Raw genomic sequence first — 26745 nt, forward strand, 5'->3', positions numbered from 1 at the left:
AAATCAGAACCAGTGAAGGCGGTGAATGTCCTGTATGAGTGCCTGGAGGCGGTTGGAGGATGGATGGCATCTAACGGATTGAGGTTGAATCCTGACAAGACAGAAGTACTGTTTTGGGGGGACAGGGGGCGGGCGGGTGTGGGGGACTCCCTGGTCCTGAATGGGGTAACTGTGCCCCTGAAGGACCAGGTGCGCAGCCTGGGAGTCATTTTGGACTCACAGCTGTCTATGGAGGCGCAGGTCAATTCTGTGTCCAGGGCAGCTGTCTACCAGCTCCATCTGGTACGCAGGCTGAGACCCTCCCTGCCCGCAGACTGTCTCGCCAGAGTGGCACATGCTCTAGTTATCTCCCACTTGGACTACTGCAACACGCTCTACTTGGAGCTACCTTTGAAGGTGACTCAGAAACTGCAATTAATCCAGAATGTGGCCACTAGACTGGTAACTGTGAGTGGCCGCCGGGACCATATAACGCCAGTCCTGAGAGATCTGCATTGGCTCCCAGTACGTTTCCGAGCACAATTCAAAGTGTTGGTGCTGACCTTTAAAGCCCTAAACAGCCTTGGTCCTGTATACCTGAAGGTGCGTCTCCACCCCCATCGTTCAGCCCGGACACTGAGATCCGGCGCTGAGGGCCTTCTGGCGGTTCCCTCACTGCAAGAAGTGAGGTTATGGGGAACCAGACAGAGGGCCTTCTTGGTAGTGGCGCCCACCCTGTGGAACGCCCTCCCATCAGATGTCAAGGAAGCTTTTAATGTTTAATAGACTATTGTATTTTAATATTTTGTTGGAAGCCACCCAGAGTGGCTGGGGAAACCCAGCCAGATGGGTGGGGTATAAATAATAAATTATTATTATTATTATTAAGCAAATAAAGCATAGCAATAACAAAGGAACAACTACAGCAGCCTCCAGGGTATAGGCGCCAACTCGGGGAGCAGGGCCTCGGTCCTGAGGCACCCACAAAATTCTGACTGTGGGTGCCTGACCGGTTGACCTAACGTAGAATGTGCATGACGTCACATGGTGTGCCGAAGCCCAAGAGGATCCGTCGCACCCTCCAAATGACCCATCGGGCTTTTCGCAGGGCCTGCCGGGACTCGTCGCAGTTGCAGGAGGCTCCAACAGGGCACGACAAAGGCACGCGCATGGGAAAGATGCATGCATGCCACTTCAAGTGCAATGTAAACGCCGTTATAAACAGGCGGGAGATTCGATTGTGGGTTCCTGTGGCCTCACCTTGCTTGGGCCCTGCATCCCGCAGCTCAAAGCGGGAGACTGCTTAGAGAGGAAGGAGAACGCAAGCTGAAATATTTTGGCAGAGGATACAGCTGCAGCGCTCGGCTCCTTTGATAGTATCAAGCAGGATGTGAGCCGTTACGCTAAGTGGGTGGGTGGGCTTGCAACACAGGCTGCCCTTCCTCCAAGAGCCTGGGAGAGAGAAACTGGCAAACTAGAGGAAGGGGTGCTTCCAGGCCTTGAAACAACCAAGGCATGTTGTAGGGAAACTTAAAGCTGTGTACAGTGGTACCTCGGGTTACAGACGCTTCAGGTTACAGACTCCGCTAACCCAGAAATAGTATCTCAGGTTAAGAACTTTGCTTCAGGATGAGAACAGAAATCGTATGGTGGCGGCACGGCAACAGCGGGAGGCCCCATTAGCTAAAATGGTGCTTCAGGTTAAGAACAGTTTCAGGTTAAGAACGGACCTCCGGAACGTATTAAGTTCTTAACCTGAGGTACCACTGTACAAGAATGCTTTGTGCACCTGCATCTAATCTTGCCCCTTTCTAAAATTTATATACAGTGGTACCTCAGGTTACAGATGCTTCAGGTTACAGACGCTTCAGGTTACAGACTCCGCTAACCCAGAAATAGTACCTCGGGTTAAGAACTTTGCTTCAGGATGAGAAATCATGCAGTGGCGGCGCGGTGGCGGCAGGAGGCCCCATTAGCTAAAGTGGTGCTTCAGGTTAAGATCATTTTCAGGTTAAGAGCAGACTTCTGGAACGAATTAAGTTCTTAACCAGAGGTACCACTGTACACATGTGCAGATTCACCCATTCCCCTCCTCAAAGAAACTTGGGAACTTCAGTAAGTAACTGTAATAAACACATAAGAATTAGTTGGGTAAGGGTGCTGGGAGCTGTAGCTGGGGGGGGGGGTAAACTACAATTCCTGAAATTCCTTTTTTGAAGGGGGGGTCCTTTAAAGGTCTGGTATGTACATGCAACCATTTTTACTCACAAATTTATTAACAACAATACTGTGGGACAAAAATAAGTACAAAGTGCTTTCTGTCCGTTTCATTTTTCCCCAGTTTCTATCCCCTCCCCCCGATCTTACATTCATCTCATTCTGCCTCAGTTTCCAAATTTTAATCAAGAGCCCTCATGAAAAATCCATCAGCTTTTTAGTGCCAATTTCTGCTAATAAACACTTATATGATGTTAGCCACTCTAAGCCCGGCTCAAGCCGGGGAGGGCAGGGTGCAAATAATAATATTTATTACTATTAATATTATGTTTATTATTGCCACCAGTTGTCCCCCCCCCAACTCAATGTCTTTTCCCTATGTTGTTTTCACCAATGTCTTTAATTCTTGTCACACTTTCCCCTGGCGCGTGAACATTTTTGTAAAATGCAAATTCTGAAGGATAGCTGAGTTTCAGTTTGCATATTGTTTCGGGAACTGAACCAGGAAATGTGATCCGAAACCAATTTCTCCCCTCTCCCTGTACAATTTGCAGAAGTTGCTGCCATTCTGAGCATTCCCTGGGAACACCTCTCAGGAATAACAGCTTTTCTAGATGCTGCAGAAAAGCTATGGGATTCGTCCACATACGAACAATTCCCAGTTATTCACTCCCCATTATAATTCTTCTCCGACCAGTAGTATCAGAAGGCAGGCAAGCTCATTTTAAGAAGGGGTGGATGGTGGGGCTTAGATGGGGATCAGGCCCAGGCTACCTGGAATATTGTATCTCCCTATACAAACCTGGATGCTTTTGAATTCTGGTGCTGGAGGAGACTCTTGAGAGTCCCATGGACTGCAAGAAGATCAAACGTACCCATTCTGAAGGAAATAAGCCCTGAGTGCTCACTGGAAGGACAGATCCTGAAGCTGAGGCTCCAAGACTTGGACCACCTCATGAGAAGAGAAGACTCCCTGGAAAAGACCCTGATGTTGGGAAAGATGGAGGGCACAAGGAGAAGGGGACGACAGAGGACGAGATGGTTGGACAGTGTTCTTGAAGCTACCAGCATGAGTTTGACCAAACTGCGGGAGGCAGTGGAAGACAGGAGTGCCTGGCGTGCTCTGGTCCAGGGGGGTCACAAAGAGTCGGACATGACTAAACGGCTAAACAACAACAAAAACAAACCTGCCCGCATGCTAAGATCCTGGGGTGAGCACCTTCTTTGGCTCCCATCAACACCAAAAGCGTGGTTCGTGGTGACACAAGAGAGAGCCTTTTCTGTAGTGGCTCCCATATTATGAAATTCCCTCCCAAGAGAGGTTAGATTGGCTCCCTCTTTGTTATCCTTCCTCCAACAGGCTGAGGCCTTCATGCTCAGACAGGCCTTTGGAAACTAAGGTGCAGATTGTGCTGATCACTGGGTCCCTATCAAGGGAAATTGGATTTTAATTGCTGGTACTAAACGTATTCTGCAGAATCTCAATTAATGTTTTAACTAGTTTGTTTCTATTACTCTGGATTTTATGATGTTGTCTTTAAGTGCTCTAAGCGTCCTTGAATCCCAACTTGGGACAAATATATGAATGCAGATAATTTAAAAATAACAACAATAATAACCCACTAAAACCAGATGTGCAGGGGAAACCTGTGGCAGGAAGGGGCAGGGAAAGTATGTGTTCTGAAGCATTCTCTTCAACAGCAATACTTTGTTCTTCCACTAACGCTGTTAATTTTCACATTTTGTGTCTGTGCACATGATGCTTACAAGGAGATAAGTTGTGAGGTATCTTGAACAGTCTATTGCAGTCAAAGTCAAACAAAATTCAATTTCCATTTGCTGGCAATAGAAATAGATAATTATAGAAGCGTCCCAGGTGCTTATTCTGCATTGATACTTGTCATGGCAGCTTAAAAGGTCAAGGGACCCCTGACCATTAGGTCCAGTCGTGGCCAACTCTGGGGTTGCAGCGCTCATCTCGCTTTACTGGCCGAGGGAGCCGGTGTACAGCTTCCGGGTCATGTGACTAAGCATGACTAAGCCGCTTCTGGCAAACCAGAAACGCAGCACATGGAAACGCCGTTTACCTTCCCGCTGGAGTGGTACCTATTTATCTACTTGCACTGGCGTGCTTTCAAACTGCTAGGTTGGCAGGAGCTGGGACAGAGCAACGGGAGCTCACCCCGTCGTGGGGATTCGAACCGCCGACTTTCTGATCAGCAAGTCCTAGGCTCTGTGGTTTAACCCACAGCGCCACCCGCGTCCTGTCATGGCGGCTTATGGCCCAAGAAATAAATGTACCCATCACGTTTTCCAACCAGTGAAAGGAGCCTTCTAAGGCTGAGCCTTGAGCTGGAAATGGGGAGGGAAAGGTGAGGAGGAGAGGTCAGGAACTAGAGTCCCCAAGGGCCAAATCCTTCATTTGGAGCCTGCCGAATTGCTATGACCCATCTTACAACATTCAGCTTCACTGAACATCCACGAATTCTAGTGTGACAACAGGAGAGAAAAAACTACAGTGGTACCTCGGGTTACATACGCTTCAGGTTACAGACTCTGCTAACCCAGAAATAGTACCTCAGGTTAAGAACTTTGCTTCAGGATGATAACAGAAATCGTGCTCTTGATACGTATATTGATATTCAATCTTATAGAGACTACTTTTTCTTGGCTTAAGTTTAAGAGACCGATTTGCTTAGCCTCTACCACATTGAACATTTTACCTGTCCTTTTCTGATTTCACATTGTTAGGGGAGAGGGAGCCTCCATCTCTTACTTAAAGTGGCCATCCCATAAATGTCCCTCGCATTTACCTCTCTTATGTTCCATGGAGATAATTACCAAGGCAGACAGAAGGACTATTTCCATGCGCTTTCTCTCCCAGTCGAAGTGTAGCCTGTCTCGCAGCTTTAAAAAGCAGGCAGTGCATTGGGCACAGAGACCAGCATTGTGTGGTGGATGGAGCGCTCAACAGAGCAATGAATTCATGCTCAGCTATGACACACACTAGGACGGCAATGGCGCACATACCGGGAGGAACGCATCAAAGAATTGAGCACAGTTGTCGTTACTTCTAAAGATTCATAGGACTGGAAGACACAAGATTTACCCACTCTGGAAGAATGGCAGATGAAGATGATGGACTATATGGAACTGGCAGAAATGACTGGCAGAATCCGAGACCAGGGAGAAGAAATGGTGGAAGAAACAAATTGAAACTGCAGAGTTATGACAAACTTAAAGAGAAGGTGTGAGACTGGTTACACTATTTTCAAATAAGAGAGGTTTATAATCTGGATAAAAAAAATTGGCTTTCAGGTGGAAAAATCAAAGTTAGAAACAGAACTGTTAGAACCCAATGCTAAGATGCTTTCAAGAATGTATAATCTGCTGTTGAAATGGAACACTGAGGAAGAAACGGTAAAATCTGCAATGATAAAATGGGCACAAGATATAGGACATAATATTATGTTTGCTGACTGGGAGAAGTTGTGGACCACTGGGATTAAATTTACGGCATGTAGAAGAAGAAGAAGAGTTTGGATTTGATATCCCGCCTTTCACTCCCTTTAAGGAGTCTCAAAGCGGCTAACAATCTCCTTTCCCTTCCTCCCCCACAACAAACACTCTGTGAGGTGAGTGAGGCTGAGAGACTTCAAAGAAGTGTGACTGGCCCAAGGTCACCCAGCAGCTGCATGTGGAGGAGCGGAGACGCGAACCCGGTTCCCCAGATTACGGGACTACCGCTCTTAACCACTACACCACACTGGCTCCTAATGCCCTAAGAGAGAATATTATGAAAATGATGTACAGGTGGTACATGACTCCAGTCAAGCTTGCTAAAATATACCATTTTCCCGATAACAAATGTTGGAAATGTAAAGAAATTGAAGGTACATTTTTTCACCTTTGGTGGGCGTGCCCAAGGATTAAGGCTTTCTGGGAAATGATATATAATGAACTGAAAAAGGTATTTAAATATAGTTTCCCGAAGAAACCAGAGGCCTTCCTCCTGGGCATAGTTGTCCAATCGGTGTTAAAAAAGGACAGAACTTTCTTTATGTATGCTACAGCAGCAGCAACAATTCTCATCGCAAAGCATTGGAAGACACAAGATCTACCCACCTTGGAAGAATGGCAGATGCAACTAATAGACTATATGGAGATGGCGGAAATGACTGGCAGAATCCAAGACCAGGGAGAAAAGTTGGTGGAAGAAGATTGGAGGAAATTTAAAACTCATTTGCAGAAATATTGTAAATTTTTTAATGTTGATGACATTGAAATGAATTGCAGGGGTTCTAGCAACAAGGTAAAATGTAAGATTGGATTAACAATAGATAAACTAATAGGACCTGAATTTGCTGAACCAACTTCTAAAAGGGATACAAAAATGGGAGACGTGAGGAAGTCAGGAAAATAAATTAACTAAAGATGAGAAATTAAGAAAGAGGGAATTTTTGTTTTCTTTTATATGTGTTTTTTCTTTTTCTTTTTTGTGTTTAATGTCTGTATTTTTGTATTTTGTAATTTTGTATCTTTTTCGTTTTCGTATTTTTCTAAACTTTTCTATTGTTAAAACCTAATAAAATAGCTTTTAAAAAAAAAGAAATGGTGGAAGAAGACTGGAAGAAATTTAAAGATTATCTACAGAAATACTGTAAAATTAATGAATGTTAAAATGATGTTGGACTGAAAATAAGTGGTTTTGGTATCAAGGCTAATAAGAATATGGAAATATAGATAGTTATTTGGATGAAAATATATAGTTATAATAGGTTAAGATTATAGAGTAAAGATAAATGAAAGAAGGTAAGGATTTGCTGAAAGGACTTTGTAAACGGGAATACAAAAGGGGAGGTGTGAGGAGGTCAAGGAAATAAGCAAATGAACTTAAAGATATTGAAAAATGGATTATTTCTTTTTAAGATATTGTTCTTTCTTTTTTCTCTTCTTTTTTATTTTTTCAACTACCGGTTTTTTTAGGTCTCTTTTTTGGTAATTTTCTTGTTAGCTGTTGTTCTTTTTTCTTTTTTGTATGTGTAATAGTTGGTTTAATTCTTTTTAACTTAAAAAAACCCCAACAACTTATGTTTTGTATGTTTTGTGTAAAATCTTAATAAATATTTTATAAAATAATAATAATAAAGATTCATAGGACTGCGCCAAGCTACACCACAATGTTGCTGTGAAGATAAAAGGAGGGAGTGATCAAGGTTTCCCCAAGGTCTTTAGGGGAATTGTGGGATGAAAATGTGGCCGACAACACACTTCTCAGCTTTTCCAATATCATGCAGCTATGAGTTCCACAGGCGAACCCTACTCCATATTTATTTCTTTTGTCCTCAAACCCAGTTCAATTAGTATGCGGCTGTATTGCCGAAGATGCTTTTCCTATTTTAAACAGCTCCAGTGATTGGCGACGCTGGATGTTTCAAAGAGTGGCAGAGAGAGAGATTGCAAAATATACCTGGCAGGGGACGAAACCAAGAATAAAATAGAGCATTTTAATTGATGCAAAAGGAAGAGGTGGGTTTTCCCTGCCAGAGCTAAGATTATATTATGAGGAATCCTGTTTTTGCTGGTCAATTAGTGTGAAGAAGAAGAAGAGGAGGAGTTTGGATTTGATATCCCGCTTTCTCACTACCCGAAGGAGTCTCAAAGCGGCGAATGTTCTCCTTTCCCTTCCTTCCCCACAACAAACACTCAGTGAGGTGAGTGGGGCTGAGAGACTTCAAAGAAGTGTGCAGCTGTGGAAGTCGTAGCCCCAAATGTGTGATGCCCTCAGCCATTCAGTCTCTCCAGGAAGGAGCAGCGCTTTGGTTGCTTACCTTATAGACTTCTCCATAGGTCCCTCCGCCAACTCTCAGAAGAAGTTCAAAGTCCTCTTGGGGGTTTCGGGTAGAAATGTCTAGGGCAGCTCTTTCCTGGGCATCCATTGTTCAGTGAATCCCCACCCCACACCCCTGCCACCCCAAGGCGGAGGTTTGCAAAGTCTGCGACTCTCTCACTGCGCGTGGGCGTCAGAACAGCAATGTGGTCAGGGCACCTTATAAATTTCTCAGGGTTCTGCTTCCTGATTTGATGCACGATTGGTTTCTGTGAGCTCCACTGTGGCCTTTAAAGCCCTCTGGCGGGTAAGCAGAGATCACATCGGTTCCTCTATCGCATGGGTAGGCAAACTAAGGCCCGGGGGCCAGATCCGGCCCAATCGCCTTCTAAATCCGGTCCAGGAATCAGCGTGGTTTTACATGAGTAGAATCTGTGCTTTTATTTCAAATGCATCACTGAGTTATTTGTGGGGCCTAGGAATTCATTCATTCCCCTCCCCCCCCATATAGTCCGGCCCCCCACAAGGTCTGAGGGACAGTGAACCGGCCCCCTGCTGAAAAGAATTGCTGACCCCTGCTCTATCTCCTCCTCTTCACTGTCCCTTTTGCAGGATCGGTTTCCCCCAGGGAAGGGGCTGGGTCTGGCACATCTGTGGGAAACTCCGTGCCAGGGGCCACAATGCGGCCCTTGGGACTCTCACTGGTCACATCCTGCGCTGGCCTGGCTGCAAATCTTCCTTGAGTGCTTTTGCATGCCCACAATGTGTCTAGAACTCTGATAACACTTCTTGGTGATGAAGGAGAGAGAAGGCTCTGTGTTTGCAGGAACTGGCCTACTGTACGAAGGGAAAATGTACATTCATTGCTCCGCCCACTTTTGCCCCTGGCCCCACCCACCACTGACATGTGGCCCTCAGATGGCTACCCAGAAAGGAATGTGTTTTTTTTTATATATATATAAATATTTATTAAAGTTTTCACAATATTTCACATTATTACATAATGAAAAAGAAAAAAGAAAAAATAGGAAATAAAAAACAGTTAAAAATAATTCCATCTTTACATCACTTATCTTTCATTTACTTGTTTCCCGGACCTCCTCATACCTCCCTTTTTTGTATTCCAGTTCAATTTATTAGTTCAGCAATTCCTTTCCCTCCTTATTATCCTGATCTTTAATCTTAATATATTATAACATTAAATTTTTACCTATTAAAAATCCAATTTTTCCATATTCTTTTGAACCATTACAGCTAGAAACCACTTAACTTCAATCCAACATCATTCTAATATTCCTTAATTTTGCAATATTTCTGTAAATAGTCTTTAAATTTCCTCCAATCTTCTTCCACCGACTCTTTTCCCTGGTCTCGGATTTGTTGTGGGGGAGGAAGGGAAAGGAGAATGTTAGCCGCTTTGAGACTCCTTAAAGGGAGTGAAAGGCGGGATATCAAATCCAAACTCTTCTTCTTCTTCTTCAGTCATTTCCGCCAATTTACACAGAAAGGAATGTGTCTCCTGGCCAGCATCCTCTTCTCAGTGCGTCAGTGGAAAACCCGCAAGCAAGACCCGAAGCACTCTAGCACTCCAGCCACTTGAATTCAAAATCATGCTGCCTCCCACCTTTGAGCCTTAATAATAATAATAGTAACAACAACAACAACAACAACAATAATAATAATAATTTATACCCCGCTCACCTGGCTGGGTTTCGCCAGCCACTCTGGGCGGCTTCCAACAGAATATAAAAATACAATAACCTATTAAATATTAAAAGCTTCCCTAAACAGGGCTGCCTTCAGATGTCTTCTAAAAGTCTGGTAGTTGCTTATTTCCTTGACATCTGATGCGAGGGCATTCCACAGGGCGGGCGCCACCACCGAGAAGGCCCTCTGCCTGGTTCCCTGTAACTTTGCTTCTCGCAGTGAGGGAACCGCCAGAAGGCCCTCGGCGCTGGACCTCAGTGTCTGGGCAGAACGATGGGGGTGGAGATGCTTCTTCATATATACAGGGCCGAGGCCATTGAGGGCTTTAAAGGTCAGCACCAACACTTTGAATTGTGCTCGGAAATGTACTGGGAGCCAATGTAGGTCTTTCAGGACCAGTGTTATACGGTCTCGGTGGCCGCTCCCAGTCACCAGTCTAGCTGCCGCATTCAGAGGCAGCCCCACGCAGAATGCACTGCAGTAGTCCAAGCGGGAAATAAGTAGAGCATGCGCCACTCTGGCGAGACAGTCTGTGGGCAGGGAGGGTTAAAGCCTACGTACCAGATGGAGCTGGTAGACAGCTGCCCTGGACACAGAATTGACCTGCGCCTCCATGGACAGCTCATAGCCATGGAGAGCTGTCCATGAATTTGTCGAATCTTCCTTTTAAACTGTTCAAGTAGGCGGCCAAAAGCTTGTTGCGGAAGTGAGTTCCATTGTTTAACTATGTGCTTATGATGCCTGCAGGAGTGCAAAGGTCAAAAGAAGCTCCTTCGTCAATGGTATAGTCCAGGGTCACTGGAAGTCGAAGACACCTTACTATTTCTGCAGCTGGGTCTGTCTCCAGCATCTTAGAGCCGCATGACCAGCATGGAAGTGGAGCTTTGTGCCCATTGCATGCTCAAAAACAAAGCATTCAGGTATACTGAAAACGCAAGGTGCGTCTGTTTCAATAAAAGGGTGTGCAAGTTCTGTTAAGTACGATAGAACTTCAAGGAAAGCACAGCTTGAGTTCTTTGCCCCTGCAAAATACCGTATTTTTCACTCTATAAAATGCACCAGATCACGACACACCTAGTTTTTGGAGGAGGAAAACAAGAAAAAAAAATATAATGAATCTCAGAAGCCAGAACAGCAAGAGGGATCGCTGCACAGTGAAAGCAGCAATCCCTCTTGCTCTTCCGGCTTCTGGGATAGCTGCGCAGCCTGCATTCGCCCCATAAGACGCACACACATTTCCCCTTACTTTTTAGGAGGGAAAAAGTGAGTCTTATAGAGCAAAAAATACGGTAGGTTCCGGTACTCACCATGAAATTGTTACAGTAAGTGCCACACTTTTTAACAACAAAAAGGGGGTGGGGAGAGAACCGCTCCAAAAAATGATATTGGAGCACTCTGAATCATTGGCTTATGTATTTGTACAGAACACAGTAGATCTAGCAGAAAGGCAACAGCTGGAGATTTGCACCGATTGCTGCAATACATCCACAATTACAAAGCATTGTGTAATTGTGCAATTTTAGAAGGGGGCATGGCTGTGACTATCACTTCACTTCTGATTTTGCCACTACGCTCCCTTTCCTTGTTACCACTGGGTCAGACTATATGCCTCGTCTGCCTGACGCCGGCTCTTCAGGGTCTCAGCCAGAGACCTGTTTTTCCCTTCCCCCACTCCTTGAACCTTTCCACTGGAGATAGCGCAAAGTGAACCAGGTGTTAAGGTTCCCTCCCTGAAGAAACCATAGCTAAGCAAACTGGTATATCCTATTGCAGGGATGTCCAATCAGTAGATGCCCAGCTGATCCAGGTAAATCGCGGGATCCTTATCGCATACAAAAAGCTACAGGGGGCGGAGCTAAAAATGGCCCGGCTGCATCCTAAAGGAGATTAGGAGGAGTGACCAGAGTCATGCACCACGTAAACCCACTGGCACCGCCATTTGAACTGCGTGGATGGCTGTAAGGTAGTCTCTATGTGAGTATGTTGTATTTAATTATGGGGTATCAAGAGGTTTTTTGGGGGGGCGTGGGTGGCACTGTGGGTTAAACCACAGAGCCTAGGACTTGCCGATCAGAAGGTCGGTGGTTCGAATCCCCACCACAGGGTGAACTCCCGTTGCTCGGTCCCTGCTCCTGCCAACCTAGCAATTCGAAAGCACATCAAAGTGCAAGTAGATAAGTAGGTACCACTCCAGCGGGAAGGTAAACGGCGTTTCCGTGCGCTGCTCTGGTTTGCCAGAAGCAGCTTAGTCATGCTGGCCACATGACCCAGAAGCTGTACGCCGGCTCCCTCGGCCAATAAAGCGAGATGAGCGCCGCAACCCCAGAGTCGGCCACGACTGGACCTAATGGTCAGGGGTCCCTTTACCTTTATCAAGAGTTTTTAGGGGGTCAACCAGGCTGGGATAGCAGGCTTGTTGGTTTCTGAATGTCTGGTGTAGATTTTTTCAATTTCGTTGTTCTGTATGGGACAACGACAATAAAGATTATAGTATTGTATCGTATTGTCGCTCAGGCGCTGGTCCCAGTCAGCAGGATCTCTGCTTGGTGCACTGTAAGTCCGGCGCAGTTTAAATCTGCGCCCCAGAGAAGTTCCGATTTCAAAAACCAAGTTTCTAGCCCTCGCGCAAAAGAGCTCCATAGAATCTTCCGAGGGAGAAGGGAGGGGGAGGAGCCCAAGCTCAACCCCGAAGGGGGCGGGGCCAGAAACGTCGCCCGCCTCTCCTTGGCCCTTTTCTCCGCGACGCATGCGCGTCCCGCACCTCTAGCCTGTGGCGCGCCTCGGCGGAAGCGGAAGTCGGAGGCTGCCCGGCCGGAACTGCCTTCTGTTCCTTCTCCTTCCGCTTCCTGTGCTGTGGCCGCGGTCCTTTCCCTTCCTCTTCCGCCGCCGCCACCTCCTTCTCCGCTCCCGGTTCCGCGTGCCATGGCGCTCTTCGAGCAGATGCGGGCGAACGTGGGGAAGCTGCTGAAGGGCATCGACAGGTGCTGACCCGGAGGGGGGGGTGATTGACAGGGGGGTGGGAGGGACCTGGTCGCGGTTACCAAGGCAACCACACAACCCTCCTTCCCATCCTTCGGGGGCGACTTCAGAAACCAAGCGACGCGGGTTGTGGGCTTTCCTTGTTTCCTTGAGGGGCACTCTGCACGTGCTCAGAGGCACGCCGCCTTTCCCGCCTGCGTTACGTCATTTATAGCCGTCGTTGTTTAGTCATTTAGTCGTGTCCGACTCTTCATTACCCCCTGGACCAGAGCACGCCAGGCACTCCTGTCTTCCACTGCCTCCCGCAGTTTGGCCAAACTCATGCTGGTAGCTTCGCGAACACTGGCCCACCATCTCATCCTCTGTCGTCCCCTTCTCCTTGTGCCCTCCATCTTTCCCAACATCAGGGTCTTTTCCAGGGAGTCTTCTCTTCTCATGAGGTGGCCAAAGTATTGGAGCCTCAGCTTCAGGATCTGTCCTTCCAGTGAGCACTCAGGGCTGATTTCCTTCAGAATGGAGAGGTTTGATCTTCTTGCAGTCCATGGGACTCTCAAGAGTCTCCTCCACCACCAGAATTCAAAAGCATCCATTCTTCGGTGATCAGCCTTCTTTATGGTCCAGCCATTATAGCCATTAGCTATGGACTAAGCTTTTACTAGCCGCTTTTGTCACCCAAACTGTCCCCGAGCGACTTTGCCTTGAGATGTACACCTAGGCAATGTGTTGAAACTATAGTGGTACCTCGGGTTAAGAACTTAATTCATTCTGGAGGTCTGTTATTAACCTGAAACTGTTCTTAACCTGAAGCACCACTTTAGCTAATGGGGCCTCCCGCTGCTGTCGTGCCGCTCTGTTCTCATCCTGAAGCAAAGGTAATCAACCCGAGGTAATATTTCTGGGTTAGAGTCTGTAACCTGAAGCGTCTGTAACCCAAGGTACCACTGTATTGGGTTCTTCCAGGAAACTTTGCATAGGACTGTGGTTATGCCATTCTGAATAAATTTGAGTATTCCGCTATGTACGGCTTCTCTTCAGTGTCTACGAATGTATATAAAATAATACACAAGAAGAAGAAGAAGAGTTTGGATTTGATATCCCGCCTTTCACTCCCTTTAAGGAGTCTCAAAGCGGCTAACATTCTCCTTTCCCTTCCTGCCCCACAACAAACACTCTGTGAGGTGAGTGGGGCTGAGAGACTTCAGAGAAGTGTGACTGGCCCAAGGTCACCCAGCAGCTGCATGTGGAGGAGCGGAGACGCGAACCTGGTTCCACAGATTACGAGTCTACCGCTCTTAACCACTACACCACACTGGCTCTCAACACAACACAATCTCTGGTTTCTTCATGGGGGCCTGGCTGTGGTGGCTTTAACAATCCGGTCCTGTACTTCGTCATTTACCCTCCTTGGTGCCTTGCTGTAGTATCCTGAAAAGGATCGTCTGCAGGTAACCCCATGGTTGTCATGGAGGCCTGGCTAGGATATTAAATCGCTCATTACAACCAGCTTGGGAGTCTCCAATACAGTGGTACCTCTGGTTAAGAACTTAATTCATTCTGAAGGTCCGTTCTTAACCTGAGGTACCACTTTAGCTAATGGGGCCTCCCGCTGGAGCACAATTTCTGTTCTCTTTTTTTTTAAAAAAAAAGATATTTATTAAAAGTTTTTAAGATATAACAAGAAAAAAGAAAAATAAACATACAAAAGAAAAAAAAACAGTTAAAACACATTAATTTTCAATAACATAACTTCCATACACTTATTTCCTCGGACCTCCTCATACCTCCCTTCTTTGTATTCCAGTTCGATTTGTTAGTTCAGCTACAATTTCTGTTCTCATCTTGAAGCAAAGTTCTTAATGCGAGGTACTATTTCTAGGTGAGCGGAGTCTGTAACCTGAAGCGTCTGTAACCCGAGGTACCACCATATAGGAAAGTTGTTGGGAGCCTTCTCTTGTTTCCCCCGCTTCCTGGAGCGATGATCCCCAGAGTTCTCCTGTGAAGGAGGCATCGGCTGTCAAACCACTCTGGGAATTGTAGTTCTGTGAAATGGTGGGACGAGGTCCCCCAACAACTCTCAGCGCCCTGAACAAACCACAGCTCCCAATATTGTTTGGGGGGAGTAACCCACGAGTGCTAAATGTAGCGCCGCGGTGCTGCCCACGTATGGTGTGGATGCGGCCTTAGCCTGGCGGTCCTCACCCTAATCTGTTCTGCGTTTCAGGTATAACCCGGAGAATCTGGCCACGCTAGAGCGCTACGTGGAGACGCAAGCCAAGGAGAATGCCTATGACCTGGAGGCCAACCTAGCTGTACTCAAACTGTGAGTGGCTCCTTGCTTGCCCTTTTTTTTGGGAGGGGGCGGTGAGTCCGCTATTGAAAACAGTTCCAAGAAGTGAGGGCAAACTAGGTGTGCTTGGGGGTCAGTGACCAGCTTGACGTAGGCACTGATTTGGTGAAGAGCCTTGGGGATAAATCTGTAAATGGGTTTGTGAACCAAGTGCCTCTCAAGGTTGGTGCATGTTTTTGGAGGACAGTGAAACACTTGGACCTATAGGGTTGCATTTGACTACTTTTAATAATAATAATAATAATAATATTTTTTATTTATACCCCGTCCTCCCCAGCCAAGGCCGGGCTCAGGGCGGCTAACAAGCAATAATAAAAACAAGTTGAACGAATACAACCTAAAAACAAGATTAAAATACAACATTAAAATATTGAAATATTAAAATGCAGCCTCATCGCAGGAGGAGAAAGGAGAAAGAAAAAAGAAAGAGGGGGAGGGAATCAAATTGGCTCCAAGCCAAAGGCCAGGCGGAACAACTCTGTCTTACAGGCCCTGCGGAAAGAAATCAGATCCTGCAGGGCCCTGGTCTCATGAGAAAGAGCGTTCCACCAGGCCGGGGCCAGTGTTGAAAAGGCCCTGGCTCTGGTTGAGGCTAATCTGACTTCCTTAGGGCCCAGGACCACTAGGGTGTTGCTATTTGTGGACCTTAAGGCTCTCCGTGGGGTATACTGGGAGAGGCGGTCCTGTAGGTACGAGGGTCCTAGGCACACCGAGTAGACCTAATTCAGTCTTGACCATTAATTTCTAGTACCGATACATAACATGCTGATCTCCTTTCTGTCTGAGGTCCCAATGTATTCTTTCTTTTTATCTCATATCCAGGTATCAGTTTAACCCGGCCTTCTTCCAAACCACAGTCACTGCCCAGATCCTCCTGAAAGCTCTGACCAACCTGCCCCACACAGATTTCACACTCTGCAAGTGCATGATTGACCAGGCTCATGTATCCTTTATCCAAGGGGAAGGGAGTGCTGCACAGGAGCAAAGACTTGAGCTATGAACCAAGAGTTCCCAGATTCAACTTCCATTCCATTCCAACTCACAGGTGCTCTTAGGCAAGCCTTGCTCCTCCACATGGGGGCAACACGATTGTTCTTTTCTTAACAAAGTTCCTGGGAGAATGTGTGGGAAGTGCAGTGGGTGCTCTAAAATTGATATGAAAATGTGAAATATTACCATCCTAAGGCAGTAAACCTTCAGTTTTTTGGACCTCAGTGCCACCCGTAGCCCCAAGCTACATTGCAACCGTTGCCAGATAGGCTAAAGATGTGTGTCTTTCCCACTGAAATTGTCAGGACATAAAAAAAACTTTATCACACCACGTATCTGTCAGTTGCAAGAGCCATTGTGGCCCATTTCGTTTTTAAAAATTAACAGCAACTAAGCAGTTCGAAAGCACATCAAAGAGCAAGTAAATAAGTAGGTACCACTCCGGCGGGAAGGTAAACGGCGTTTCCATGCGCTGCTCTGGTTCGCTCTTAGTCATGCTGGCCACATGACCCGGAAGCTGTACGCCGGCTCCCTCGGCCAATAAAGCAAGATGAGAGCCGCAACCCCAGAGTCGGCCACAACTGGACCTAATGGTCAGGGGTCCCTTTATCTTTACCTAAGATGCCACAAAGTAGTGAGCAAGTTTCCAGGTTCCTTGAAGCTCTTCTTGGGAATGAGCGTTAAGTGAGAAAAAATGGAAAGAAGGACCAGGGATTGGGGGGAGGAGATGTTTCCCTGATGTCTGCACTTCATAAGGACACTTCACAAAAACACAAAAACAAAATAGGAGCCTGCTGGATTAGGCTGGTGGCCCATCTAGTCATAGAATCATAGAGTTGGAAGAGACCACAAGGGCCATCGAGTCCAACCCCCTGCCAAGCAGGAAACACCATCAGAGCACTCCTGACATATGGTTGTCAAGCCTCTGCTTAAAGACCTCCAAAGGAGGAGACTCCACCACACTCCTTGGCAGCAAATTCCACTGTCGAACAACTCTTACTGTCAGGAAGTTCTTCCTAATGTTTAGGTGGAATCTTCTTTCTTGTAGTTTGGATCCATTGCTCCGTGTCCGCTTCTCTGGAGCAGCAGAAAACAACTTTTCTCCCTCCTCTATGTGACATCCTTTTATATATTTGAACATGGCTATCATATCACCCCTTAACCTCCTCTTCTCCAGGCTAAACATGCCCAGCTCCCTTAGCCGTTCCTCATAAGGCATCAGGCCTTTGATCATTTTGGTTGCCCTCCTCTGGACACATTCCAGCCTCCTCTTCTCACAGATGCCTGTGGGAAACCCTCAAGGAGGACTGGAGCGCAGTCCTCTTTCAGTTTCCAACAACTGGCACGATGTATAATGCATAACTGGCGGAATGGAGGTGTTATGATTGTGCTGGCTGCATAAAAAGAGACTGAGTTTCACCAAAGAATACTGGAGAGAGAGTCTGCAACTGCTCTCCCTTTTAAATATAAAAGCAAACTGTTATTAGATTCTCTCCAGCAAGAAAGAAAGTTGGTGCTAGTAATAGTAATAATAATAGTAATAATAATAATAATTTTTTTAAAAAATGTTTTACCGTATTTTTCTCACCATAGGACGCACCGGAAAATAGGACACACTTTGTTTTAGAGGGGGGAAAACAAGAAAAAAAAATTCTCCCCCTCTCTGCTCAGCGCCCCTTCAGCGAAGCGGCAGGAGGCGCTGCACAGAGAGGCGGAGAACTTTCCCCCTCTTGTTTTCCCACTCTAAAACAAGTTGCCTTCAGGCGGCTACCTTGGAAGCCTGGAGAGGGGTCGGTGCGCACCGACCCCTCTCCTCTCCAGGCTTCAGGTTCCTTTCGACCTGCTCCTTGGGGCTGGCGGGGGAAGCCCACCACCAGCCCCAAAGAGCAGGTTGGGGAGAAGCGGAAAGGCGTGCAGCGGAGAGGCTGTTGTCATAGTCGCGCGTCACCTCTCCAGCTGGGAGAGGGTCGCGGGGCTACGGCTTCTTTAGCCCCGCGCGCGCTCTCTGGCTAGAGAGGTGACGCGCGGCTATAGAGGCTCCTGCCACAGCCGCGCTTCACCTCTCCAGCCGGAAGAGGGTTGCGGGGGGCTTCTTTAGCCCCGCACGCGCTCTCCCGGTTGGAGAGGTGACGCGTGGCTATAGAGGCTCCTGTCATAGCCGCGCGTCACCTCTCCAGCCGGGAGAGGGTCACGGGGCTATGGCTTCTTCGCTCCATAGGACACACACACATTTCCCCTTCATTTTTGAAGGGGAAAAGGTGCGTCCTATAGAGCGAAAAATACGGTATACCCTGCCCTCCCCAGCCAAGACTGGGATATGGGTGGCTAACACCAAATATAAAAACGATTGAAATACATCTTAAAAAACAAGATTAAAATACAACATAAAAACATTAAAATGCAGCCTCATTTCAGTGGAAGCTCAAATCAAAAACTTTTGGGGGGGATGAAAACGTCAAGCCTTCACCAAGGCTAACTATCCAAGTCTGGTCCTACATGGACCAGAAAAAAGCCAGGGAAGTCCCCAAATAGGAGTTCCAACACAGAAGGAGTGGGAGGGGTGAGTAATCTGTGGAATTACTGTCCATGCGATGACCCTGCAGCAGTATTTTAAGAAAGGATGCTGTTCTACTTACGTTAACGGGTAACAGTGTCTTTCCTTGTAGCTGCGTAAAGACCTCTGTTTTGACTATACAGTGGGCTGTTAATATTTCCTAGCCCACCCCATCCCTAAGATTTGGGGCAAGAAACCTCACACCTTGCCCCCTGTGCCATTTGCCGCCTTAATGCCATTTCTCCCAGCAAGAGGAGAGACCCATCCGTCAGATCTTATACCTGGGTGAGCTGCTGGAGACCTGCCACTTCCAGGCTTTCTGGGTAAGCCAAGCTCATCTCTTACTCAACAATCCTTTGTGATTTGCAAAAAATAATTATTATTTTTTTGCTTTTGAATGACATACGAGCCCAAGAGATGGTTGCCAGGTTGAAACTTGTCTTGTCTTCGCTTTTCTTTTGTTTGTTTCAAAAACAGTCAGAACAATGACATGTCAACAGGAGCGTAGAAGGAAAACACCTTGAGTGTGTGGTGATCTTCAGGGTCACCTTGAGGGCGAGGCTGGTGTTTGTGTTGGCTACCAGAGTTGGTTGATTCTTTAACAGATGTTGAGGCTGTGTCGCATGTACCGTATTTTTCGCTCTATAGGACGCACCGGACCATAGGAGGGGGAGAACAGGAAAAAAATAATTCTCCCCCTCTCTGCTCAGCGCCCCTTCAGCGAAGCAGCAGGAGAAACGGAGCCCCTTCCATTTCTCCTCCCGCTTGGCTGAAGGGGCGCTGCGCAGCTCTCCCTCTCTGCTGAAGCCAGGGGAGTCTTGCTCTCCCGGCTTCAGCAAAAGGAACCCGAAGCCTTCGGAGCGCAGCGCGAGGTCCCGCTGCGCTCCAAAGGCTTCAGGCGGCTACCCCTGAAGCCTGGAAAGCGAGAGGGGTTGGTGCGCACCGACCCCTCTCGCTCTCCAGGCTTCAGTGAAAGGAATGCGAAGCCTCCGGAGCGCGGAGGTAGCGCTCTCTCTGCGCTTCGGAGGCTTTGCGTTGCTATTGAAGCCAAGGAGCCTGCATTCGCTCCATAGGATGCACACGCATTTCCCCTTAATTTCTGGAGGGGGGAAAGTGCGTCCTATAGAGCGAAAACTATAGTACTTTAAGGTATGATTCTGTCGTTTGGAGTGAGTGGATGGAACGAGTTAGATACTCTCCAGGGCAAGAGCCTTCCCTGGTATAGATCTGGGCCCCTGTCCGGTGAGAGATGGAAGAGGAGTATTAGATAGTCCAGTGGGGCTCAGGCATCTGTGTAACTTGGCAGTCACCCTTTGCATATGGGTTGTAATACTGGTGAATTTGAGTGGTTTATTTATGAGTGGCTGATCAAGGTAGTGCTTTCGCCTAAGGAGTAGTGATAATGATTGTGTGAAACGGCTGGTGAGTGAGATTGGATGAATAAGTGCATGCATGTTGTGTTGTTTGAAATATTATATTATCAATTACCCCACCTCTTTGATTTTATTTTCTTTGTATAAAATTTATGGATATAGATACTGTTTGTGTATTTGTTGCGCAAATCATTTGAAGTGGTTTTTCTTTAACTTATCGTGTATGTAAACAGCTGTGAGATCTTTTTGATAGGAGTTGAAATTAAAAAGAAAAGAAAACATAAGCATATCCATTAATATTGCAAAGCATACACAGAGCTTTTTTAAGTGTGCTGCATTTGATAAGTTAACTTATGTGGCTGCCTTAAATTTTTTATTTCTGATGCTCTGCAATTCCTTTTTTCTTTGCAGCTCTTTAAATGTACTTTTGTAATGTTTGGGTGTATTTTTAGCTTCGTTAAAATTCAAAAGCAACTTTACCTTTTCTTTGCTTTTATCGGGGTGGGATGTCAGGGCATATGGCTCAGCTGCTTTGATTCCAAGCGACATCTTTGTGTGTTTCCTTCCTAGCAAGCCCTAGATGAGAACATGGATCTCCTGGATGGGATCACTGGCTTTGAGGACTCTGTTAGGAAATGTAAGTGGGCTTCTCTCTGCTCCTGCACTCTCCTTCCTTGCCCCTTCAGACGCTAAAATCCAGTCTACTATATTTCTTTTAGGACTGTGTTTAATGTTGCACCTCTGCCTCCTGCACACCCTCAAAATTGGAGTTGGGGGGTCGCCCCAGAGCAGATTCTGGGGGAAGGGAAGAGTGGAAAAGGAAGACCTGTTATGCCAGCAGGATTCTGCCATTGCAGCCCTGAATACAGCCCTTAACGATACATAACTCCTTTTGGTTAAACCGAAAAGTTGTTGGTTGTACGGAAAATATGCACTTCAAATAAATGATGCCAGATTGATTAAAGGAAGAAGTGTGCTTGCTTTGCCTACCATCTTACTCATTCTTCCCTTTCCCTGAGGAGCTGAACACACTTTTCTGAGCTCCATGTGTGTTTATGTGCTCTCCTCAGCCTCCTTAAGAGGAGTGGTCGTTACAAGGCTATGGTTTTACCAGTGCTACAGTGGTACCTCGGATTAAAAACTTAATTCGTTCCGGAGGTCCGTTCTTAACCTGAAACTGTTCTTAACCTGAGGTACCACATTAGCTAATGGGGACTGCCGCTGCGCAGCGTATTTCTCCATTGCATTCTGAGTTTGAGCGTCTTCAAAGCCCATGACACCTTTGGTAAAGGCTGATCTCCAACTGGAGCGCTCGCAGGCCAGTGTTTCCCAATTGTCGGTGTTTACACTACATTTATTTTAGATTTGCCTTGAGAGAATCTTTAAACTCTTTTGTTGACCACCAGCATTACGCTTTTCATTTCTAAGTTCGGAATAGAATACAGTGGTACCTCGGGTTAAGAACTTAATTCGTTCCAGAGGTCCGTTCTTAACCTGAAACTGTTCTTAACCTGAGGTACCACTTTAGCTAATGGGGCCTCCCACTGCCACTGCACGCTTTTTGTCCTCATCCTGAAGCAAAGTTCTTAACCCGAGGTACTATTTCTGGGTTAGCGGAGTCTGTAACCTGAAGCATATGTAACCCGAGGTACCACTGTACTTTCTGTCCTTCCACAGCCCCTTCCCAGAGCAAGTTCCCCCCTAACTTAAAGCACAGGGATGCAGCTTGATATTGAGTTCCTTGGTTAAAGGAAACCTTGGCTAGCCATGGTTTCCCTTAACTGAGGAACGGCAGCCTGTGTTCATTCAGAACCCATGTTGAACCACAATTCTAAGCCTCTTGTTCTGTCTCTCTGCAGTTATCTGTCATGTGGTGGGGATCACGTACCAGCACATTGACCGCTGGCTTCTGGCCAAGATGCTGGGAGACCTCACAGGTGAGTAACTATTAGGGTGTGTATCCTGCACAAATTCTCAGAAGCTCAGGAACATATAACATCAGCCATGCTCACATATCACAGTGAGCCATCAACCAGGGTTTGCCATGCGCAAGTGACTTGCGTGTGCTTCGCTCTTCCTCACTTAATGATACAGTGGTGCCCCGCAAGACGAATGCCTTGCAAGACGGAAAACTCACTAGACGAAAGAGTTTTCCGTTTTGGAGGTGCTTCGCAAAACAAATTTCCTATGGGCTTGCTTCGCAAGACGACAATGTCTTGCAAGTTCCTGCTGGTTTTTTTTTCCTCCCCCCTTTTTCTAAGCCGCTTTTTCTAAGCCGCCTATCAGCTGATCCGATCAGCAGTTAAGCCACTAAAAGCCGCTAATAGCGCTAATCCACTAATCTGTCAATGGGCTTGCTTCGCAAGACAAAAAAACCGCTAGACAAAGAGGAACGGATTCTTTTCGTCTTGCGAGGCACCACTGTAATAATAATAATAATATATTTATACCTCGCCTATCTGGCTGGGTATCCCCAGGCACTCTGGGCAGCTTCAAACTGAATTTTAAAAACAATACAGCATCAGACATTAAAAGCTTCCCTAAACAGGGCCGCCTTCAGTTGTCTTTTAAAAGTAAAACAGTTGTTTATTGCCTGATGGGAGGGCATTCCACAGGGCAGGCGCCACTACCGAGAAGGCCCTCTGTCTGATTCCCTGTAACCTCACTTCTCACAGCGAGGGAACCACCAGAAGGCCCTCGGAGCTGGACCTCAGTGTCCAGGCAGAACTGTGGGGGTGGAGACGCTCCTTCAGGTATACTGGGTCTTTGAGGTTGTTTAGGGCTTTAAAGGTCAGCACTAACACTTTGAATTGTGCTCGGAAACGTACTGGGAGCCAATGAAGATCTTTCAGGACCGGTGTTATATGGTCTTGGCGGCCACTCCCAGTCCCCACTCTAGCTGCCGCATTCTGTATTAATTGCAGTTTATGAGTCACCTTCAAAGGTAGCCCCATGTAGAGCGCATTGCAGTAGTGTTGAGGAAATGTATTGCGATCCCTGGTTTACAGTTGCATGTCAGGGATATAGGCTCTCCACTTCCCACTCCAAACAAACTACAGTGATGATTAGCTTGCCAGACAAACAGTGGTCCTTGTTTTGGGTGTCATGGTGAGCCAAGGTACATGATTTATTCTAGCTGTACACTAGCCGGGAGGAGCAAAGCAGACAGGATTTGCTTTTGTGCAGCAAAATATGATTTGCAGGGATGTGTGAAGATGGCCAGGGTCTTGCTATCCCTTTTTTTGATGACTAGCAGATGTTGTAGATATGTGGCCTTGATTTCAGCCATGAACTGGCTCTGCTTTATTGAGTTTGGGAATTGGCCTCTGTGTTTAGTGATAGTTTCGTTGCATCAGTAGCAGTCCTCGGACCATCCCTATCCATGAAGAGTTTCTTGTGGTCCAAGATGAGCCAGGAAAAATAATTCAGTTCCTTTAGAAATCTTCCTCCTATACATTTACCTCTTTTTAAAGCCAGGAACTAGTGAAATATTTTTATACATGGCAGAGAGGGAACACTGGCTTTTGGGGTGGAGGTAAGTAAAGAAATGGGTTGCTGGGAAGCCTTCTGCGTACAGATGAAATTTATTACGCTCAGAGACCAGCTTGAGAAACGCAAATGGAACTACAATCCCAATAGCAAAACAAACATTTAAAACAATATACAACAATGGATTTGAAGTTTAAAAGTGCGATAGGCATATAAACACATAAAAACTTTAAAATAGACTACCTTAGAGAAATGACCCAAAGTCGCCCGCGGATCTGGGTTTGGGAATTTTCTTAACAAGCTAGATTGAACCGGGGGGTGGTCTGCGCCTACAGATCTGACCTTCTGTGTATGTTCTTCAGTGGAGAGGTGGGATTCTGTCCCTTTTGCATCAACTGAGGCCAAGTGAAACCTTGGAAGCTGTTTTTGATCATGCTATGTGATATCGCCTTAAGGGTGGGAGTGGGGTTTCCTGATGATGGCACCTACACTGGCATTTTGATTCCCCCCCCCCCCGACTTTTTAATTTAATCTGTTTTCTCTCCTTCATGGTTCTGGGCTCTTATTTAGAATTCTGCTGCTTTTAGCATTTAGTGTTAAGTCGTGTCTGCTCCCCCACTGGGATTTGTTGGAAGTGCAGGATGAAACTTATTTTATAGCATGTCCATCCTCTACCCAGCCCCTTGACGCTTCTCTTGTTTATTGCAGACAACCAGCTGAAGTCTTGGATGAGCAAATACGGCTGGACAGAGACGGAGCCTGGGACCATCTTTATCTGCAACCAGGAGGAGAGCATCAAGCCCAAGAACATTGTGGAGAAGATAGACTTTGACAGTGAGCATCTTCTCAGCTTCTCTGACCAGCGCAGCTCTTGTCCTCCTCTTTCTTGAAGCAAAGCTAAGTTCAGCGGCCTGTCTATAAACTGAACAGCTTTGCCTACTCATCTTACTAACGACTTAAGGCATGAAAGATCCCGCTCCCAATCACTGCTGGCATTGCCCCCCATATTCCGGCACATATTTATATCAGAGGTGGGGGACCTTTTCCAACTTGAGAGTCCGTCCCCTCGTGGCTCATCTCCCAGGGACTACATATACAGTGGTGCCCCGCAAGACGAATGCCCCGCAAGACGGAAAACTCGCTAGACGAAAGAGTTTTCTGTTTTGGAGGTGCTTCACAAAACGAATTTCCTATGGGCTTGCTTCGCAAGACGACAATGTCTTGCGAGTTCCTGCTGGGGTTTTTTCCTCCCCCCCCTTTTCTAAGCCGCTAAGCCGCTTATCAGCTGATCCGATCAGCAGATAAGCCGCTAATAGCGCTAATCCGCTAATCCTTCAATGGGCTTGCTTCGCAAGACGAAAAAACCGCTAGACGAAGAGAATCACAGAACGGATTCTTTTCGTCTTGCGAGGCACCACTGTATTTATATCAGAGGTGGGGGACCTTTTCCAACTTGAGAGTCCGTCCCCTCGTGGCTCATCTCCCAGGGACTACATATAAGTGGAAGGTGTGTCCAGTCACGCAATCTCCCTCCTCTTGTCTGGATAAGCAAGAGGTATTGTCCCAGTGCAAAGACACAACCCAGCTGTGTAAAATCACCAGAGGAGGACACAGCACAGGGCCAATGGGGGATGTGGCTGGACAGTGTCTGAAAGGCCAGAGAAAGAGAGTTTACCCATGCCTGCGTGATAGCTGGGGGGGGGGAATATACCGTATTTTTCGCTCCATAAGACACACCTGACCATAAGATGCACCTAGTTTTTAGAGGGGGAATGCAAGAAAAAAAAATTATTTAAAGAGAGCGCTGAGCAGAGCCTGTATGCATCCCAGGCTCTGCTCAGCGCTCCCTTTCACAAGCCGGGTGGAGCGTGTGTCCGCCGCTTGCAGGCTTTTCCCCGAGAAGGGAAAAGGGCAGCCTGTCACTAATGGGTTGCCCTTCTCCCTCATTGGGGAAAAGCCCCCAATGCTCTGCGCAGCTCTTTAAAGGGAGCGTGGCTCTTGGAAGCTTTTCCGGGAGGTGGGGGAAGGGACAGAGATGTGCGCTCTGTCCCTTCCTCCACCTCCCGGAAAAGCCAGCCGTTCTGGATTCTGGGATAGCTGCGCAGCCTCTTCAGGACAGCAGGATGAAGGCTGCCCGTTGCCCTGAAGAGGCTGCGGGCGGCTAAGCCAGAAGCTAGAACAGCGAGAGGGAGCGCTGTTCTCTTGCTGTTCTGGCTTCTGGGATAGCTGCGCAGCTTGCATTCACTCCATAAGACACACACACACACACATTTCCTCTTACTTTTTAGGAGAGAAAAGGTGCGTCTTATAGAGCGAAAAATACGGTGTGCAGTGGTACCTCGGGTTAAGTACTTAATTTGTTCCGGAGGTCCGTTCTTAACCTGAAACTGTTCTTAACCTGAAGCACCACTTTAGCTAATGGGGCCTCCCACTGCCGCTGCGCCGCCGGAGCCCGATTTCTGTTCTTATCCTGAAGCAAAGTTCTTAACCTGAAGCACTATTTCTGGGTTAGCGAAGTGTGTAACCTGAAGCGTATGTAACCCGAGGTACCACTGTATATATTAAAGGAAACATGAAATTCTCTTGCATTTCTGTCTTTGTGCAGAATTACAGTGTCTGTACAGCCTCTGCAAGTATCCCATTTAAGTGTGTGAACCTTCTTCTTTACAATATTCCGGGGGGGGCAGGTGGGGGAGCATCCATATGCCTGTGGTTGACAAATCAGTGTGAGTACTGTACCCCCTGCTGTAGAAGGGAGAACTCTGTTGTAGATCATTGCTTAGCATTAAGAAAACCCCAAGTTTACTCCTCAGTGAAGCCATTGCTGGTTGGACAGTCCTAGCCTTGATGGGTCGCTGGTCCGACTTGCTCAAAGGCAGCTCCGCCTTTTAAGTCTCCCTATTTCTGCTTCTCTTTCAGGTGTCTCTAGCATCATGGCTTCTTCACAGTGAGGGAGGCCTCTTCCGGCAGCTCTCCCGTTTCCTGTTGCGTATTTAATTTTAACACCCCGTTGTAAAAAAAAAACCGTGGCCAATAAATGATTCTGTCCAACATCTGCCTCTTGTGTTGATCCAGCCTCTACATCAGTCTCTGGGGGCTGAAAGGGGAGCAGTGAACGCATTGCCCCCATGGAAAGATCTGAAGGACTTGGCGCGTTCCTGGACTGGGCTGTTTGCTAAAGGTGTCAAATATCTGGAGAGAAGGTGGATGGAGACAAAGGAGGGGTTAAATTCAGTTGCAGGCCTTTGATGTTTCTCTCTTCAATGGTCAGCCACTAACT

At 46.9% G+C, this 26745-nt stretch overlaps 2 protein-coding genes across 3 annotated transcripts in view; one reads left to right on the forward strand and one right to left on the reverse strand.

Moving 5' to 3' along the window:
* The window catches only part of MAP4K1 (mitogen-activated protein kinase kinase kinase kinase 1), a 76860-nt gene extending 68003 nt beyond the window's left edge, over positions 1-8857 (reverse strand). For both annotated transcript variants that reach the window (XM_081200260.1, XM_081200259.1), the window contains exon 1: positions 8028-8857. In XM_081200260.1, the coding sequence (XP_081056386.1) occupies positions 8028-8135 (108 nt within the window). In that variant the 5' untranslated portion in view covers positions 8136-8857. The remainder of the gene's footprint in view (positions 1-8027) is intronic.
* A 3694-nt stretch (positions 8858-12551) lies between these two features.
* Positions 12552-26516, forward strand: EIF3K (eukaryotic translation initiation factor 3 subunit K). Its single transcript, XM_081200549.1, has 8 exons — positions 12552-12714; positions 14934-15032; positions 15882-16002; positions 18852-18926; positions 20547-20613; positions 21836-21913; positions 24174-24299; positions 26385-26516. Exons 1-8 carry the CDS (start codon positions 12656-12658, stop codon positions 26414-26416), a joined length of 657 nt encoding a protein of 218 aa, XP_081056675.1. The 5' UTR covers positions 12552-12655; the 3' UTR covers positions 26417-26516.
* The last annotated feature ends 229 nt before the right edge of the window (positions 26517-26745 follow it).

This window comes from Podarcis bocagei, assembly GCF_964188305.1.
Source record: "Podarcis bocagei genome assembly, chromosome: 7".
NCBI classification, from domain to species: domain Eukaryota; kingdom Metazoa; phylum Chordata; class Lepidosauria; order Squamata; family Lacertidae; genus Podarcis; species Podarcis bocagei.